The sequence below is a fragment of the Pseudophryne corroboree genome, chromosome 12 (assembly GCF_028390025.1).
Source record: "Pseudophryne corroboree isolate aPseCor3 chromosome 12, aPseCor3.hap2, whole genome shotgun sequence".
Classification (NCBI taxonomy): domain Eukaryota; kingdom Metazoa; phylum Chordata; class Amphibia; order Anura; family Myobatrachidae; genus Pseudophryne; species Pseudophryne corroboree.
The window spans coordinates 149,414,169-149,431,224 of record NC_086455.1 but is presented as its reverse complement, the minus strand read 5'-3'; the positions used below and the strand labels follow the sequence as shown (position 1 = coordinate 149,431,224).

Sequence of the window (17,056 nt, the reverse complement as noted above, 5' to 3'; positions counted from 1 at the left end):
TAGAAACATAGAATTTGACGGCAGATAAGAACCACTTGGCCCATCTAGTCTGCCCCTTTTTTATTTTATCCTTTAGGCAATCTCAACCCTTTTTTAACCTTAATTCTTTGTAAGGATATTCATATGCCTGTCCCAAGCATGTTTAAATTGCCCTACAGTCTTAGCCTCTACCACCTCTGATGGGAGGCTATTCCACTTATCCACTACCCTTTCTGTGAAGTAATTTTTCCTTAAATTTCCCCTGAACCTCCCCCCCCTCCAGTCTGCTAGCACGTGCTTTATCTACTGCACACAGCTTCTTCATGTAGTCCCACAGCACAACAGCTATTAGACACCTGGTGAACCACAGGACTCACTGGGGGATATTCAATTGTTTAAAAAGTCAGTTGGGTGTCTGTTTTTTCCTATCTAATAGACAGGAAAAAACAGACACCCAAACGACTTTTAAAACTTTTGAATTCCCCCCACTGTATGAGAGTGGAGACGTCATCCAGCACTGCAGAGTTCTAATAATAATAAATATGTTAATAATAATAATTTAAAAAAAAAGTTTAATCAACCTCTGTATGACATCCAGTGTGAAAACTATAGCAAACATTAAATACACACAAAGGTTCATATGTATTTTCTTTACACTCACTGACCACTTTATTTAATGTTGCTGGAGCTTTTTTTTTAAAACAAATATCAGATTTAATACAGTTTGCATTGACCTCTTTCTATTGTATTCCCTGTATTTTCAGACAGAAGCTTTTCAATTTGGCCTAGATTAAATTAAATTTCCTAATCAGCAGAATTATGTCCTTTTCAAACCATTCTCTTGTCACTCAATTCATCATTATAGGTTTTCCTGATACCAATGGTGCACAAGGTCTGTTCTTTGTCCTTTTGAGCATAATCTATGTCTTCACAATTAGCGGTAATGCTACAGTAATCACTCTCATCTGCAGTTATCATCAACTCCATGTTCCCCTCTACCTTTTTGTAGCTATACTTTCCTTCCTGGAGATATGGTACACAGCCGTTACTATTCCCAAAATGCTGACAAATTTGTTGAATGAGAAGTTGATCTCCTATATTGGCTGTATGCTGCAAATCTATTTTCTTCATTGTTTAGGTATCACAGAAACCTTTCTTCTTACAGCAATGGCCTTTGACCGCTATATAGCCATATGCAATCCACTAAGGTACCCAACCATAATGACTATTCCATGCTGTTTTAAGCTGGTGGCTTGTTGCTGGGTCATAGGATTTCTTGGACCCTTAACCCAAATCATTTTGCTGTCTCACCTTTCCTTCTGTGGTTCAAACAAAGTTGAGCATATCTTCTGTGACTTTATTCCACTGATGAACTTGGCATGTTCTGACACTTCACTCAATGTCACAGTGGATTTTGCCATCAACTCATTCCTTCTGTTCCTTGCCTTCACCTGCATTATCCTGTCCTACATCAAAATCATTTTTGCAGTGTTACAAATAAGAACTGCTGAGGGCAGGAGTAAGGCTTTTTCCACTTGTGGCGCTCATCTCACTGTGGTCTTACTTTTCTTTGGTAGTGTGGGTTTTATGTACGTTAGACTGACCAAACAGAGCTCTGTCAACTATGACCGTGTGATGGCTGTAATTTACTCTGTCCTAACACCAATGTGTAATCCAATCATATACAGCCTGCGGAATAGAGAAATAAGGGAAATACTCAGGAGAAGATTAACTGCTTTATTTTAGAGTTCTTTATTTTGATGTTTATCCAGAAATGCATCAGGTTTCTTTATTGGGTGTAAACATCTTAACCTATACATTTTATTACCCAGAATATCAAAGTTATTCTTTGGAAAAGTGTTTTCAGGTTTTGAGTTAATAACTTTCAGATTAATTATGTAACAATCTCTAGAAACAGGAGAAATATGAAGCAGTGAAAAAGTGGAGAAGTTGCTGGTGGAGCAGTTGATTATAGCGACCAATCAGCTTTAATATAACATTTATCAAGAGCCTTCTATAAAATTATGGGTAGCAGCTGATTGGTTGACATGGACAACTTCTCCACTGGAACAGTTTTCACTGCTTCATACATCTACCCCACTCTTAACAGTTACATATTTATATATACCCACAGTACACTGGGCCTGATTCATGTTTGTAAGTAAAGCAAAAAAGCAAGAAACTGGGCAAAACCATGTTGCACTGTAGGTGGGCAGATGTAACATGAGCAGAGATATTTAGAGTTGAGGGGGGTGTTCAAACTAAAATCTTAATTGCAGGGTTCAAATAAAGCTGTCTAACATTTGTGGGCTACATGCAAAAGCAGCCAGTATTTACCCTGCACATAAAAAATATTTATATATTTGCTCCCCTTTCATGGTTTGTTCCAGACACAAAGTTACTTGATTTGTTTGCTTTACTTACAAGCATGAAGCAGGCCCCATGTCTGTAAGCAAACGTGTATTTATAATGAGCAACTGTAAAAATTACTTAGTTTTGTTTTACAGGAGATTTAATATGTGCAGTATGTATATGTCAAATATTGGAATTCTTCTATGCTCAAAACCTCAGGAGAAAATAATATATTGCTACTCCCTATGCACAATTGCTTTCTCACGGATGCTTTACTCTTCCTTCATTGATTCTTTATCACAAGAGCACAGACTATGGACATTAGTATTACTCTGATATCAAAACTGGTATTTGGAACTTGAATATAGAGCACTTTGACATATTATGTTCAAGTTTGGGTAAATACATATTAGAGGATCTTGTAAAATTTCCTATTATAATTTTTGATAAGCTTCATTACCCCCTATTATTTTGTTTGCAGTAATAATAATAATAATAATAATAATAATAATAATAATAAGTAATAATAGAAATCTACTGTGTTTTTCCTGGACACTTTTGCCATTGAAAATACCATAGCATGGGGTAAATGTATTCTGCAGGCATCGGCGGGTTCCATGAGAGTCTGCCCGATGTTTTGAAGTAGCAATCATTAAAATGGTTGATTTTGTCTGTTTAATGATTGCTACTTTAAAACATCAGGCAGACCCACACGGAACCTGAAGATTCTTGCAGTTCACAGGATATTCTCCATTGTGCCATGAAATGTCCTAGTAACATGAAAGACCAAAAAAGAAAAGTGAATGAAATAAATTCAATTTGGTCCTGCTCGTACAGCAAAAACAAGCAAGTGTAAAAATATATATTACTAATAGAAAAATGTTTTTCAGAAAGAATTCTTTTAGATAACAACAATAAAAAAAAGTTAATACTTTTAAAGCTTTTTCCAGCAGTTCAGTGTTGGGACTTTTTGCTGGGTTTTGCCAGATTGTTCTGCCAGTCTCTGCCTGACCCCTCTTTCACACAGAGAAGCAAATTACCGGGTCAAGAATTTCTACTTGGTAATTTGAGAATCAACACGCGTATTACGCGTGAAATTCTTCGACCCTGGTAAATTCTTGGGTCAAAGTCCTGGGAATTTCTACCTGGGTTGACCCTTTCACACAGAAAAAGAACCCGTGTTTATCTGCAAATTACTGGGTAGAACTGCTTCACCCAGTAATTTCACTTTCTGTGTGAAAGGGTATAACAGAGGGAAAGCATACTTTAGTTCCATGGGAAGAAATAGATGGCACAAAACAGCATTAGAGCCTCCAATCCCACACTTGAATTTGTTTGAAAAAAACAAACATACAAACAAAATCTAGGTGCTGTAAGAATGAAGACAAGCATAAAGTAGGGCAGACCAATGACCTTAAAATGCAGCTTTTGTGACCTCACACCAAACTAACTAATGTTGACAGTTCTTTTTTAACATCTAGTTAGTTGCACAACTCCACTTGGCAAAATGGTTCGTAACTCTTATATGAAACCCCAAAAATGTGTAGCTGTGTATTCCTTTTAGGTATACAGTAGGCAACAGTTGTACTGCCTCTATCTGGGGCTTGACCTAACCTTGTCCCATAACGTAGCCCAAATATTTGGCATCTATCCGTACTTTTAGCTTGTGGTTCTTGTTATCCATAAGATGACCTTCAATTTATTCATGGATTATATTATAATGGTATTCAATAATACAGCAGCATGAGCACTATGTGGCTTTAACAGTTTATTCAGCTTTTTCATGGCCAACTGTAAGGTAGCAAAAGGCAGTGCTGAAAACAGATTTTCTATTAGTTTCCTGTGTCAGTGGAATTTGCCAATACATCTGTCAAATCTTTGGTGGCTATTTTTTCCTGTTTGCTATGTTTTTAACTAGTTTGTTAATCCAAGGTAGAGGGTATGCATCAAACTGTGAAATACATTACTATTTAAGAATCTAACGTTATTGCAAAAGCTTACGATCCATTGTTTTAGGATTCTTCAATTACACCAAACTCAACCATTGTATCATATGCTCTTTTATGCCTAGTCATCTTGTCTCTGTTATTTGGTATGGCTATTAGTTTACAACCACACTGGTAAGAACAGCAATGTCATTTTCCATTAACTTGGTGCACCTAGGCATAGAAGAAAACTTATCTCCATATACCATTTTTTATTATTGTTCTGTTTGACTAGGGGACAAACCTAATCCAATGAGAACAACAGGTACTCCATCTCCAGTTTCAACTCTCATGGTTATTGTATTTTACTTATAAATCTTTTTGAAATGAAATAGCTATGTCCACACAGATGGTTTAAGTAGGAATAAAATGTACTATGAAAAAAATGAGGTTACAGAATCAAGTCTTTTAGATTCTCAGCTACAGCAATTCTTACCCAAGATTGGACCAAAACAGAAAAGACTCAGCACTATGATCAAATAATAGATAGTTACCGCTAAACCAGTTGCCATCAAATAAGGGTATACTCAGCCTTTAATAGCAGAAACCAAATTTATGTACCAAGACAACGCTAATGAATAGACAATTTTTATTAAAAAGTGATAAAACATATACCTAAACACATATAAACACCAGCTGGTATAATATTCAAACAATCTAGAAAGAACTTTGAAGGCAGATAAGAACCATTTGGCCCATTTAGTCTGTTCCTGTAACTTAGCCTCTAGGTATCCTCAACCCTATTTTATCCTTAGTTCTCTGTAAGGATATTCATATGCCTATCCCAAGCATGTATAAATTGCTATACTGTCTTAGCCTCTACAACCTCTTATGGGAGACTATTTCACTTGTCCATTACCCTTTCTGGGAATCAATTCTTCCTTGAATTTCCCCTTAACCTACCTACCTCCAGTTTCAGTGTATGTCCTTGAGCTCTAGTACTTCTTCCTTTGAAGAATGTTTACCTCCTGTGCCTTGTTAAACCTTTTGGTACAGTATATTTGAAAGTTTCTATCATGCGGCCCGCTTTCCTTTCTCTAGTATACATATTAAGATCTTTTAGTCTTTCTGGGAAGGTTTTGTGATATATGCCATGCACCATTTTAGTTGTCCTTCTTTGTACACTCTTAATGTATTTATATATGTTTGGAGATATGGTCTCCAGAACTGGACACAGTATTCCAGATGAGGATGTACCAGTGACCTATACAGGGGCATTATTACTTACTTTTTCTTGCTACTGATTCCTCTCCTTATGCAGCCAAGCATCTGACTTGCCTTTCTCATTGCTTTGATGCATTGCTTTCCTGCTTTTAAGTCACTTGAAATAGTGACTCCTAAATCCATTTCATCCATTATAGTACCCTTAATAGTGTAATTATCCTTTCGGTTTTTGAGACCCAACTGCATGATTTAGCATTTTTTAGCATTATACTGTACTGTAGTTGTCATGATCTTGACCATTCAAATCTACCTAGATCATAAATCATGTGTTTTACCATTCCCAGTGTGTCTACCCTGTTGCATATCTTTGTCATCTTCAAAAAGGCATACTTTCCCTTCAATACCATTTGCAATGTCACCAATAAAGATAATAAAGATATTAAAGAACACTGGTCCAAGTACAGATCCCAGCAGTACTCCACTGGTAATATTTCCCCCACTAGAATGCACCCCATTTAGTACAACTGTCTGTTTCCTCTGCTGTAACCAGGTTCTTATCAATTTAACAGTTTTATAATCTAGTATTCTACTTTTGATCTTATTTAGCAGTCTGCAATGTGGGACTGTGTAACATAGTAACATAGTAACATAGTATCTAAGGTTGAAAAAAGACAATTGTCCATCGAGTTCAACCTATTTGTGGTCTCCTATGCACGATTATTTTGTAGAAAATTTTGACTGAAGTTGATGACTGCTGTTACGTTTTACCCCTCTTTTTTATAATAACCATAGTGCGTGACTATGCCCCGTAACCCTGGATATCCTTATCCATTAGGAATTTATCTAACACATTCTTAAAGGTGTTGACTGAGTCCGCCATTACAACTCCCTCAGGCAGGGAATTCCAAACACGTATCGTCCTTACCGTAAAAAAGCCTTTGCGCCGTATTGTGCGGAATATCCTCTCCTCTAACCTGAGCGAGGGTCCACGAGTTCTCTGTGTTGATTTAACCAAAAACAGGTCCTGCGCAAGATCTGTATAATGTCCCCTTATATATTTGTAAATGTTGATTATGTCCCCTCTTAATCTCCTCTTTTCCATCGTAAACATGCCTAGTCTTGCAAGCCTTTCCTCATATTCCAGCGTCTCCATACCCTTAATTAGTTTGGTCGTCCGCCTTTGAACCTTTTCTAGCTCCAGGATATCCTTTTTGCAGTAAGGTGCCCAGAATTGTACACAGTATTCAAGGTGTGGCCTCACAAGTGATTTATATAACGGGAGTATAATACTCTCGTCCCTAGCATCAATTCCCCATTTTATGCATGCTAATATCTTATTAGCCTTCTTTGCTGCAGTCCTACTTTGGGTACTACTGCTTAGTTTGCTATCTATGAGGACACCTAAGTCCTTTTCCAGTGCAGAATCCCCTAATTTTACCCCATTTAGTAGATAGGTGTTATTTTTGTTCTTGTTACCACAGTGCATTACCTTTTTGTCTGTATTGAAGCGCATTCTCCATTTTGTTGCCCAAGCTTCTATTTTAACTAAGTCTTTCTGAAGCGACTCCGCATCCCCCTCCGCATTTATAACTTTACACAATTTGGTATCATCTGCAAAAATTGACACCATGCTCTCTAGACCTTCTGTTAGGTTGGTAATGAAAATATTGAACAATAGCGGTCCTAATACTGAGCCTTGTGGCACACCACTTAGCACTTCAGTCCAAGTTGAAAAATATCCATTAACCACAACGCGCTGCTCCCTATTATCTAACTAGTTTTTGACCCAAGTGCATATTGTGCTTCCTAGCCCTGATTCTTGTAGCTTGTAGATGAGTCTCATGTGTGGTACAGTGTCAAATGCTTTGGCAAAATCTAAAAAGATTACATCCACCTCTTTACCCTGATCTAGGTTTGCGCTTACTGTTTCATAAAAGCCAAGTAAATTGGTTTGACAGGATCTGTCCTTCATAAACCCATGTTGATTCCTTTTAATGACCTTATTGACTTCAAGGAACTTCTGAATACTATCTCTTAGAATACCTTCCAATACTTTCCCCACTATAGATGTAAGACTAACTGGTCTATACTTACCTGGTTCAGCTTTACTTCCCTTTTTGAATATAGGCACTACTTCCGCTATACGCCAGTCTTTGGGAACCATACCTGATATTACTGAATCCTTAAAGATCAAAAATAGCGGTTTTGCAAGTTCAGAGTGAAGCTCCATTAGAACCCTTGGGTGAATACCATCGGGACCTGGTGACTTATTAATCTTTAAATGTTTTAATCAGTCACAGATTGCCTTACTAAAGTCTAGATATGCTACAACTACAGCCCCCCCATCACTGATTTATTATTTTAGTCTCAGAGTTAAAAAAGTCAATCAAATTTGTTTGCCATTACCTTCCCCTGGTAAATCCATGCTGTTTTCGATCCTGTAAGTTGTTTAAGATATTCCACAACTCTTTCTTTTAATAATGTATAGTGTTTTCATTACTTTCGCCACTACTGGTGTAAGGCTTTCTGGTCTGTAGTTACTTGATTCTTCCGTGCTTCCACTTTTTATGCAGTGGTACTACATTTGCTCTTTTCCAGTCCTCTGGTATTGCACCTGTAGCTAGTAACTGGTTGAACAATTTTGCTAATGGTGCTCCCAGCATTAAGCTCTTTCAGTATCCTTGGATGTATCCCATACTTGTTGATACCTCTTTTGTAAACCACACTGGCTTCCTTTTCCTGATGATTTTCCTAACCTTTATGCACTTTTGAGTTTTTCTCATCTCTCCTCCACTCCTTTCAAGTTCTCCAATCGACCAACGAATCACTTAAACATCTACCCATATTTGCAATGTCAGCCTATCTAAAATCCAACACCTTTATTTTTGTGTGGCATGAGTTGGACCCTATCATTATACTAAACCATACTGTTTGATGGTTACTAAATCCTAGGTTCTCACACAATATACTGTATGGGACTAATTCAGACCTGATTGCTAGGGTGCGTTTTTTGCATCCCTGCGATCAGGTAGTCACCATCTGCAGGGGGAGGGGGAATTCGCTGTGCAGGGGTGCGATCAGGTGTGGTATGCCGGCGGCCGGGCTCCCGGCGACCAGCATACCGGCGCCGGAAGCCTGACCGCCGGCATACCGACAGCGTGGTGAGCGCAAATGAGCCCCTTGCGGGCTCACTACACTCACCGCGCTGCGGGCACGGTGGCACGCTATGCGCACCATGCTATTTATTCTCCCTCCAGGGGGGTCGTGGACCCCCACGAGGGAGAAAAACTGTCGGTATGTTGGCTGTTGGGATTCTGGCGCCGGTATACTGTGCGCCGGGATCCCGACAGTCGGCCACCTGAAGACCACCCGTGCGATCACATGTGCAGGTGAGCTGCACAAACAGAAGTTTGTGCAGTCTCGGCACAGCCCAGGACTTATTCAGCCGCTGCGATGATCAGGGCTGGAGCTGATGTCAGGAATCCTCCCTCCAAACACCTGGTCCCTAGTGTGTTTTCCCAGACACTCCTCAAAAACGGTCAGTTGCCACCCACAAACACCCACTTTCTGTCAATCTCCTTGCGGTCGCCGGTTCAATGGGATTTTTTGCACCATCCCGTCTCTGTCCGACACTACCCGTCACTGTGGACCGTCACAGCTGCGCATTGCGGTGCATATGCATGTGCAGTTCAAACCTGATCGCCCACTGTGCGAAAACGCACAACAGCGATCAAGTCTGAATCGGCTTCTATGTCTGATATCCTGTCACCATTTGTCAGTAGTAAATCTTATATTGTGTCTTTACGAGTGCGGTGCTTCACTAATTGCTTGAGGGATGCTCCATGAATGGAATATAGAAATACACCGCTTGCAGTTGAACTTGCAAAAGGCCCCTCCCAATTTATATCAGATAGATTAAAGTCTTCCCTGATTATTTCCCAATTTACATCAAGTAGATTAAAGTCTTCCATAATCATCTTAACCTTGAATATTATCATCTTGTGGTTGGGAAAGTCCTAGGCAGACACCTGTGTTCTATCAATAATAATTCAGTAGCTGCTTCAGAAAAATGAACATTTCAATACGTCGCAGAAATAGGCTTGCTTATTAACATTCCATAATGACTGCTTCAGCTTAATGTTACACAGGCGTGTGGATCATTAGATCGACAGTGTCTAGGTTGACAATGTTTAGGTCGACTACTATAGGTCGACAGTCACTAGTTCGACAGGGTTTCTAGGTTGACATGTTTCAATAGCGCAGCTTTGAAAAACATAACTGTTTGCTCTAGGTGTTTGCCCTGGTTTAAGACATTATTTTACTGTGAATCTCTAAGGTAAATTACCCTCTCACCACTTGTTTGTTTTAATTTGTTATTACTCCCCCCTAGTGGTTGTTGGGTATTGAGTGTAGGGTCTTAATCAGTGGACACATAGACACATGTTTTTAGCAATAAGTGTGATTGCAATTCGATAATTTAAACAGACTTACACTGGACTTAAACTACAGAAAAACTAAAGGAGAGCAATCTAACAGCTAAAACTATAACAGATAGATTCCTTTGATTCAACAGATGTGAGTTCATTAACTCCCCAAAACTAACACTTGTGGTCTGTATTTCTTGGCCATTCAATACTGAACTCCCTATTTGGACAATGCACAAACTTACCATTGCACAAGAAAATATTTATTAAAACGTCTGTATTCTTAAAAATATTTAAATGTATATATAGCAATGTCATATTGAATTTATACCCTTGAAAGTCTTGTCTGAATTACCACTGTTTTTTTTTTCTTTTTTAACAACCTTCACTTACTAAATCTTCCAACACTGTCTACTTTAATAATTAATTTTGCACCCATGAAAGTTCCACATTAATTCCATCAAGTATTAAACCACTGTCATTGTTCATATGCATTTACCAACACTGTACGTTTACCTGCATTTCTGCAAATCTATGGCATTGAATCTCTTATACAGCTGCCACTCCTACTTCTAGTTTCCATCCATTTTTCTCATCCACAACCTGACCATATTCACCCTATCACTAGGTGTCCACATAATCCTTTATTCTGCCCCCTGTTCCTGTCTCTATCCTCCCCGCATTCTCCTCCACCACCTCGCTACTCTATCTGCCTTCAATTCATATTCTACCCTTCCTCTCCTCTCCTATTACTCCACTTTCATTAATTTCTTCCCCACCATAGTCTTACGATTCACCATTAAGCTCTGCTCTCTCTCCTCTCCATTATCTAACCTCACCTCAATCCAAATCACACTAAAAGCCCTCCCTCCCCACCACTTGCAGCTTCCCTTCCTAGCTTGGGAACCCCATCATCTATACAATCTCATAATCTCTTTTAATCAATTTATTCAGAAGGCAATCACAACATAAAAACAGAGTCCACAAAAATATATATATATACAATTTAAAAAACAGGGGTTGCATCACTCTACTCCATAAGGACCTCAAACATTAACCTCTCACTAACTCAATCCCGGGGAAAAAACTGGGAGGTAAAGCACAAGTTTAAGGAAAACGGATCTTATTACAAAACGGAGTTGGTTCCCCCAGGAATGCATCTACAGATGAGCAGCACATCCGAAGATACCATTTGGTGAACATAGGGTCTGTGATACTGGTGAGTGTGTTTTCATATGACCATCGTGTTGTCTGATGTAAAGAAAAATCTAAAATTTAAAGATACCTTTTTGTGAACGCATCTCACTGACCTTAGGTGAGTTAGACACATCCAAGGGTTAAACCTTAAAAAGACGAATACCATTCTCTGGTGTCTGATCAAGTTCCCTGCCTTTTCTGCTTTATTGAGTGTTCAGGACATTTTAGACAGAAGAATATTTGCATGGAGTTATATACAAACAGCATTGGTGGACTCTTCTTTCTTTGTTCATATTTTCTATCTGTTAACCTACTCCTACTATATGTTAAATTAGTATTGTATGTGTAGTAAATGTGAAGATTAATTGTCCTAATTATATATAAACAATATAGTAACAGTTTAACATTGCTGTTTTCATATACATTTTTTATTTATAATTGTTTTTATTCTGTCCACCAACATTATTTATTATCTGTTTTTTTCTTGATAATTATTTATATTTTTGTGACTTTTTTTATTCTATATCATTTTTTTCATTATTCTTTATCTTTTATGGAATTTAGTATTTTTTCCATCTTCCTGCATACTGATGTTGTGGAGTGTCTTGTAGTCTGGACAGAGGTGTCATGAGCCAGGTTTGACACCTATATTCTAATTCTACTGGGTTTTTTCAGAGGACCAACATGACAGAAAACAAGTTTTATGGTAAGAACTTACCCTTGTTAAAACTCTTTCTGCGAGGTACACTGGGATCCACAAGGCTGGACAATGGGGTGTAGAGTAGGATCTTGATCCGAGGCACCAACAGGCTCAAAGCTTTGACTGTTCCCAGAATGCATAGCGCTGCCTCCTATATCACCCCGCCTCCCAGCACAGGAGCTCAGTTTAGTTAACCAGCCCAATGCAGTAGCAGGAAAAGAGACAACAATGGTTAGTAGCCACATACACCACACTCTCACGACAAGAGAAGTGTCAGCGGATAATGCCATATCAACCCAAAAAAGCTAAATGCGTCAGGGTGGGCACCTTGTGGAGCTCAGTGTACCTCACAGGAAGAGTTTTAACAAGGGTAAGTTCTTACCATAAAACTCATTTTCTGCTGCGGGGTACACTGGGCTCCACAAGTCTGGACAATGGGGATGTCCTAAAGCAGTTCCTTATGGGAGGGGATGCACTGTAGCAGGCACAAGAACCCGGCGTCCAAAGGAAGCATCCTGGGAAGCGGCAGTATCGAAGGCATAGAACCTTATGAATGTGTTCCTGGAGGACCACGTAGCCACCTTGCACAATTGATCAAGGGTCGCACCACATTGGGCCGCCCAAGAAGGTCCAACAGACCGAGTAGAATGGGCCGTAATGTGAATAGTAGCTGACAGACCAGCCTTCACATAAGCATGCACAATCACCATTCTAATCCACCTGGCCAGGGTCTGCTTGTGAGCAGGCCAGCCACGTTTGTGAAATCCAAACAAAACAAAGAGAGAATCAGACTTTCGAATAGAAGCAGTTCTCTTCACATAGATACGGAGAGCCCGTACCACATCCAAAGACCGCTCTTTGGGAGACAAATCAGGAGAGACAAAAGCTGGAGCCACAATCTCCTGATTAAGGTGGAACGAAGAAACCACCTTAGGTAAATATCCGGGACGAGTCCTAAGAACCGCCCGGTCACGGTGATAAATCAGATATGGGGAACTACAAGACAAGGCACCCAAATCCGACACTCTTCTAGCAGAGGCAATAGCCAGCAAGAACACCACCTTAAGGGAAAGCCACTTAAGGTCAGCTGAACCAAGAGGTTCAAATGGAGGCTCCTGCAATGCCTCCAAAACCACCAACAAGTCCCAAGGAGCCACAGGCGGGACGAGTATGAACATCAGGTAAAGTCGCAATTTTTCTCTGAAACCACACCGACAAGGCAGAAATATGAACCTTGAGAGAGGCCCGATGCAGGCCTAAATCTAGGCCCTGCTGTAGAAAAGCCAAAAGTTTGGCTGTACTAAACTTGGAAGCGTCATAATGGTTAGATGCGCACCAAACAAAGTAGGAATGCCAGACCCGATGGTAAATCCGAGCAGAGGCCGGTTTCCGGGCCCACAACATAGTTTTAATGACCTCTTCAGAAAAACCCTTAGCTCTTAAGACGGAAGCTTCAAGAGCCACGCCGTCAAAGACAGCCGGGCTAGGTCCTGGTAGACACAGGGGCCCTGAATGAGGAGGTCTGGGTGTTGTGAAAGTAGAAGTGGACGCTCTGACGATAGGCCTTGCAGGTCTGAGAACCAGTGCCGTCTGGGAGAAGCAGATTTCCTTTTTCTTGCTTGAACTTCCGAATTACCCTGGGCAGGAGTGACACCGGAGGGAACACGTACGGTAGCCGAAACCTCCACGGCACTGCCAGCGCATCCACGAATGCTGCTTGAGGATCCCTTGTCCATGCTCCGAAGACCGGAACCTTGTGATTGTGTCGAGACGCCATCAGATCCACATCTGGAAGACCCCACCTTTCCACGAGGAGTTGAAACACTTCTGGATGGAGGCCCCACTCGCTGGCATGCACATCCTGATGACTGAGAAAGTCCGCTTCCCAATTCAGGACTCCCAGAATGAATATTGCCGATATTGCCGGTAGATGGAGTTCTGCCCAACGTAGAATCCGTGAGGCTTCCTTCATTGCCAAACGGCTTCAAGTGCCGCCTTGATGATTTATGTAAGCCACTGTGGTGGCGTTGTCCGACTGTACTTGAACAGGACAGTTCTGAATCAAATGCTGGGCTAGGTTCAACGCATTGAAGACTGCCCGCAATTCCAGAATGTTGATCGAGAGGAGAGATTCCTCCTTGGTCCACCGACCCTGCAAGGAGTGTTGCTCCAGCACCGCGCCCCAACCTCTTAGACTGGCATCTGTCGTCAACAGGACCCATTTGGATATCCAGAAGGGACGGCCTCTGCACAATTGTCAGTCCTGGAGCCACCAGAGCAGCGACAGACGGACCTCTGGAGTCAAAGAGATCATTTGAGACCTGATCCGGTGAGGCAGGCCATCCCACTTAGCTAGAATCAGCTTCTGGAGGGGGCGAGAATGGAATTGAGCATACTCCACCATGTCGAATGCTGATACCATGAGGCCCAGCACCTGCATTGCCGAAAGTATCGACACTTGCGGACGAGAAAGGAAGCAACTAATCCTGTCCTGAAGTTTCAGGACTTTCTCCTGAGACAAGAACAACCTCTGGTTGTGAGTGTCCAACAGCGCTCCGAGATGCACCATGCTCTGAGTAGGTACCAGGGAGGATTTCTTCCAGTTGATGAGCCACCCGTGGGCTTGTAGAAACCGGACCGTTATATCCAAATGACGCAGGAGAAGATCTGGGGAATTTGCCAGGATTAACAAGTCGTCCAGATACGGCAGTATCCTGACCCCTTGATGGCGGAGTACCACCGTCATCTCCGCCATAACTTTGGTGAAGACTCGCGGAGCCATTGTTAAACCAAAAGGTAACGCCTGAAACTGGTAATGGAGGTTGCCAATAGCAAACCTCAGGTATTGTTGATGTGACACTGCTATAGGAATATGCAGGTAAGCATCCTGTATGTCCAGGGAGACCATGTAGTCCCCAGGTTCCAAGGCCAGAACTATAGAGCAAAGGGTTTCCATACGGAACTTGGAAACCTTCACAAACTTATTTAGTGCCTTGAGGTTGAGAATGGGCCGGGAGGACCCATTCGGTTTCGGGACTAGAAACAGCGGAGAATAGTACCCCCGGCCCCCCTGAGCAAGAGGCACCTGTACTATGACTCCTGTATCCAGGAGGGTCTGTACCACCGAATGCAGAGTGTTTGCCTTTGTCTGGTCCGACAGGATGTCTGTCTGGCAAAATCGATGAGGGGGTCGGTTTTTGAAGGCTATGGCGTAACCTCGAGTGACGACTTCCCGTACCCAGGCATCTGAAGTGGTCTTCAACCATTCCTGGGTATAGCCTAGAAGCCAGCCCCCCACCCTGGGATCCCCCAGGGGAAGGCCCACCCTGTCATGCGGCAGGCTTATCGGTCTTGGCTGCTGGCTGACGGGCAGCCCAGGCTCTTTTGGGCTTTGGCTTACCAGGTTTGGAAGTGCGGGCCTGCTTATGGTACGCCTGACCTTTTGCTCTACCTGAAGGACTAAAGGGGCAAAAGGACGTGCCTTTGGCCTTCGACACAGAAGGAGCTGTATTAGGCAGACAGGCAGTTTTGGCAGTAGCCAAGTCAGCCACTATCTTATTTAAGTCCTCCCCAAACAGAATATACCCCTTGAAAGGGAGTACCTCCAGGGTTTTTCTAGAGTCCAGATCCACAGACCAGGATCTCAGCCACAATATCCTGCAAGCCAGGACTGATGTAGTAGAGGACTTGGCTGCTAGGATACCGGCATCAGAAGCCGCCTCTTTAATATAGCGAGAAGCTGTGACAATATATGACAAACATTGTCTAGCATGGTCAGAGGAGATTTCAGCTTCCAACTCCAAGGCCCATGCTTCATTAGCCTCTGCCGCCCATGTAGCTGCAATAGTGGGTCTTTGTGCAGCACCTGTGAGGGTGTAAAACGCTTTTAGACAACCCTCGACACGTTTATCCGTAGGCTCTTTTAGAGACGTGACGGTAGTGACAGGAGGAGCTGAGGAAACCACCATCCTAGCCACATGTGAGTCTACTGGAGGAGGCGTTTCCCAATTCTTAGACAGCTCTGGTGCGAGGGGATAGCGAGCCAGCATATTCTTTTGAGGCACAAACTTCGTACCCGGGCTTTGCCAGGGTTCCTGACGTATATCCACTAGGTGGTCAGAGTGAGGTAAAACTTGGTTAATCACCTTCTGACGCTTGAACCTATCTGGTTTCTTAGGAGGAACGGATGGCTCGGGATCATCCGTAATCTGCAGAATTAACTTAATAGCCACCAAAAGATCAGGAACATCCACATGTGAACTACCCTCCCCATCAGCCGTATCTGAGTCAGAACCTGTGGGGTCAGTGTATGTGCTGTCTTCATCAGACGAGGTGTCAGTGACAGCAGTGGATTGTGAGGAGATGAGCGCTCGCTTAGAGGACCTCTTGGACTTAGGCGAGTGATGGTCAGACTTTTTAGTAGTCAGGGACTGGTTCAACTTCTTTAATTGAGCAGATAAATCGTCCGCCCACGGCGGGTTAGCTGCAGGGACCACATACGGTTGTACCGGCATTGGGGGTCCCATAGGGGGTGTTAGTTTATGAACTAGCGTATGCAGAAGCGTGGAAAAAGCGGCCCACGGAGGGTCAGTATGTGCTTCCGTTGCCACAGTCCCACGAGGGGGCAAGGAGCCCCCAGAACCAGAGGTCACAGCTGCTATATTCTCCCCATATGTGCCTGTGGCTTCAGCAACACCAGCAGTGTGTTCCGCCCCAGAACCGTTACCCTCAGAAGTAGACATGATATAACTTGCAGTATGAGGTAACACAGTACAATAATTAGCAGCACTATATCCCTAAACCCAAACCCCTGCGCAGTGTAGTCAGCACCAGCAGAGATAAAGGAGAGATATGGTGACTAAATCACAGAGAAAAATACGTAATACAGTATATCTTTGTGAAAATCCTATATTAAATAACACCTGACGCACCAAGCCCCCTCAGGTTATAGAATATAGGGATAGCAAGTTGAGTGAAAGACACGAGATGGACACCACTCAGCTATCAATGCACACACAAATAGTCACAGTTTGTACAATGCAGAGGTTATTACAGACAATAATACTGCACTGGACTAGCTTACACAGCTATATAGTCAATAGATATAACACTACACAGTAAGAAACTGGATGTATATCACAGGGTAATTGTACTATAAACCCGTGACTAAATGCACTCTTGCTTAATAACACTGACTAAAAAGGCAGGTAGAATACTTAAGTGTCATGTAAAGGCACAGCGCTGACAACCAGGTG

At 42.0% G+C, this 17,056-nt stretch overlaps 1 protein-coding gene across 1 annotated transcript; it reads left to right on the top strand.

Annotated features, from left to right (window-relative positions):
• Positions 1-792: 792 nt before the first annotated feature.
• On the top strand, positions 793-1,725 carry LOC134980526 (olfactory receptor 6N2-like). The gene has a single exon (XM_063947376.1). It carries the CDS (start codon positions 799-801, stop codon positions 1,723-1,725), a length of 927 nt encoding a protein of 308 aa, XP_063803446.1. The 5' UTR covers positions 793-798.
• The last annotated feature ends 15,331 nt before the right edge of the window (positions 1,726-17,056 follow it).

Bases quoted from the DNA above. Each gene is read 5' to 3' on its own strand.
- LOC134980526 (XM_063947376.1), top strand. From the start codon at position 799: ATGTCCTTTTCAAACCATTCTCTTGTCACTCAATTCATCATTATAGGT.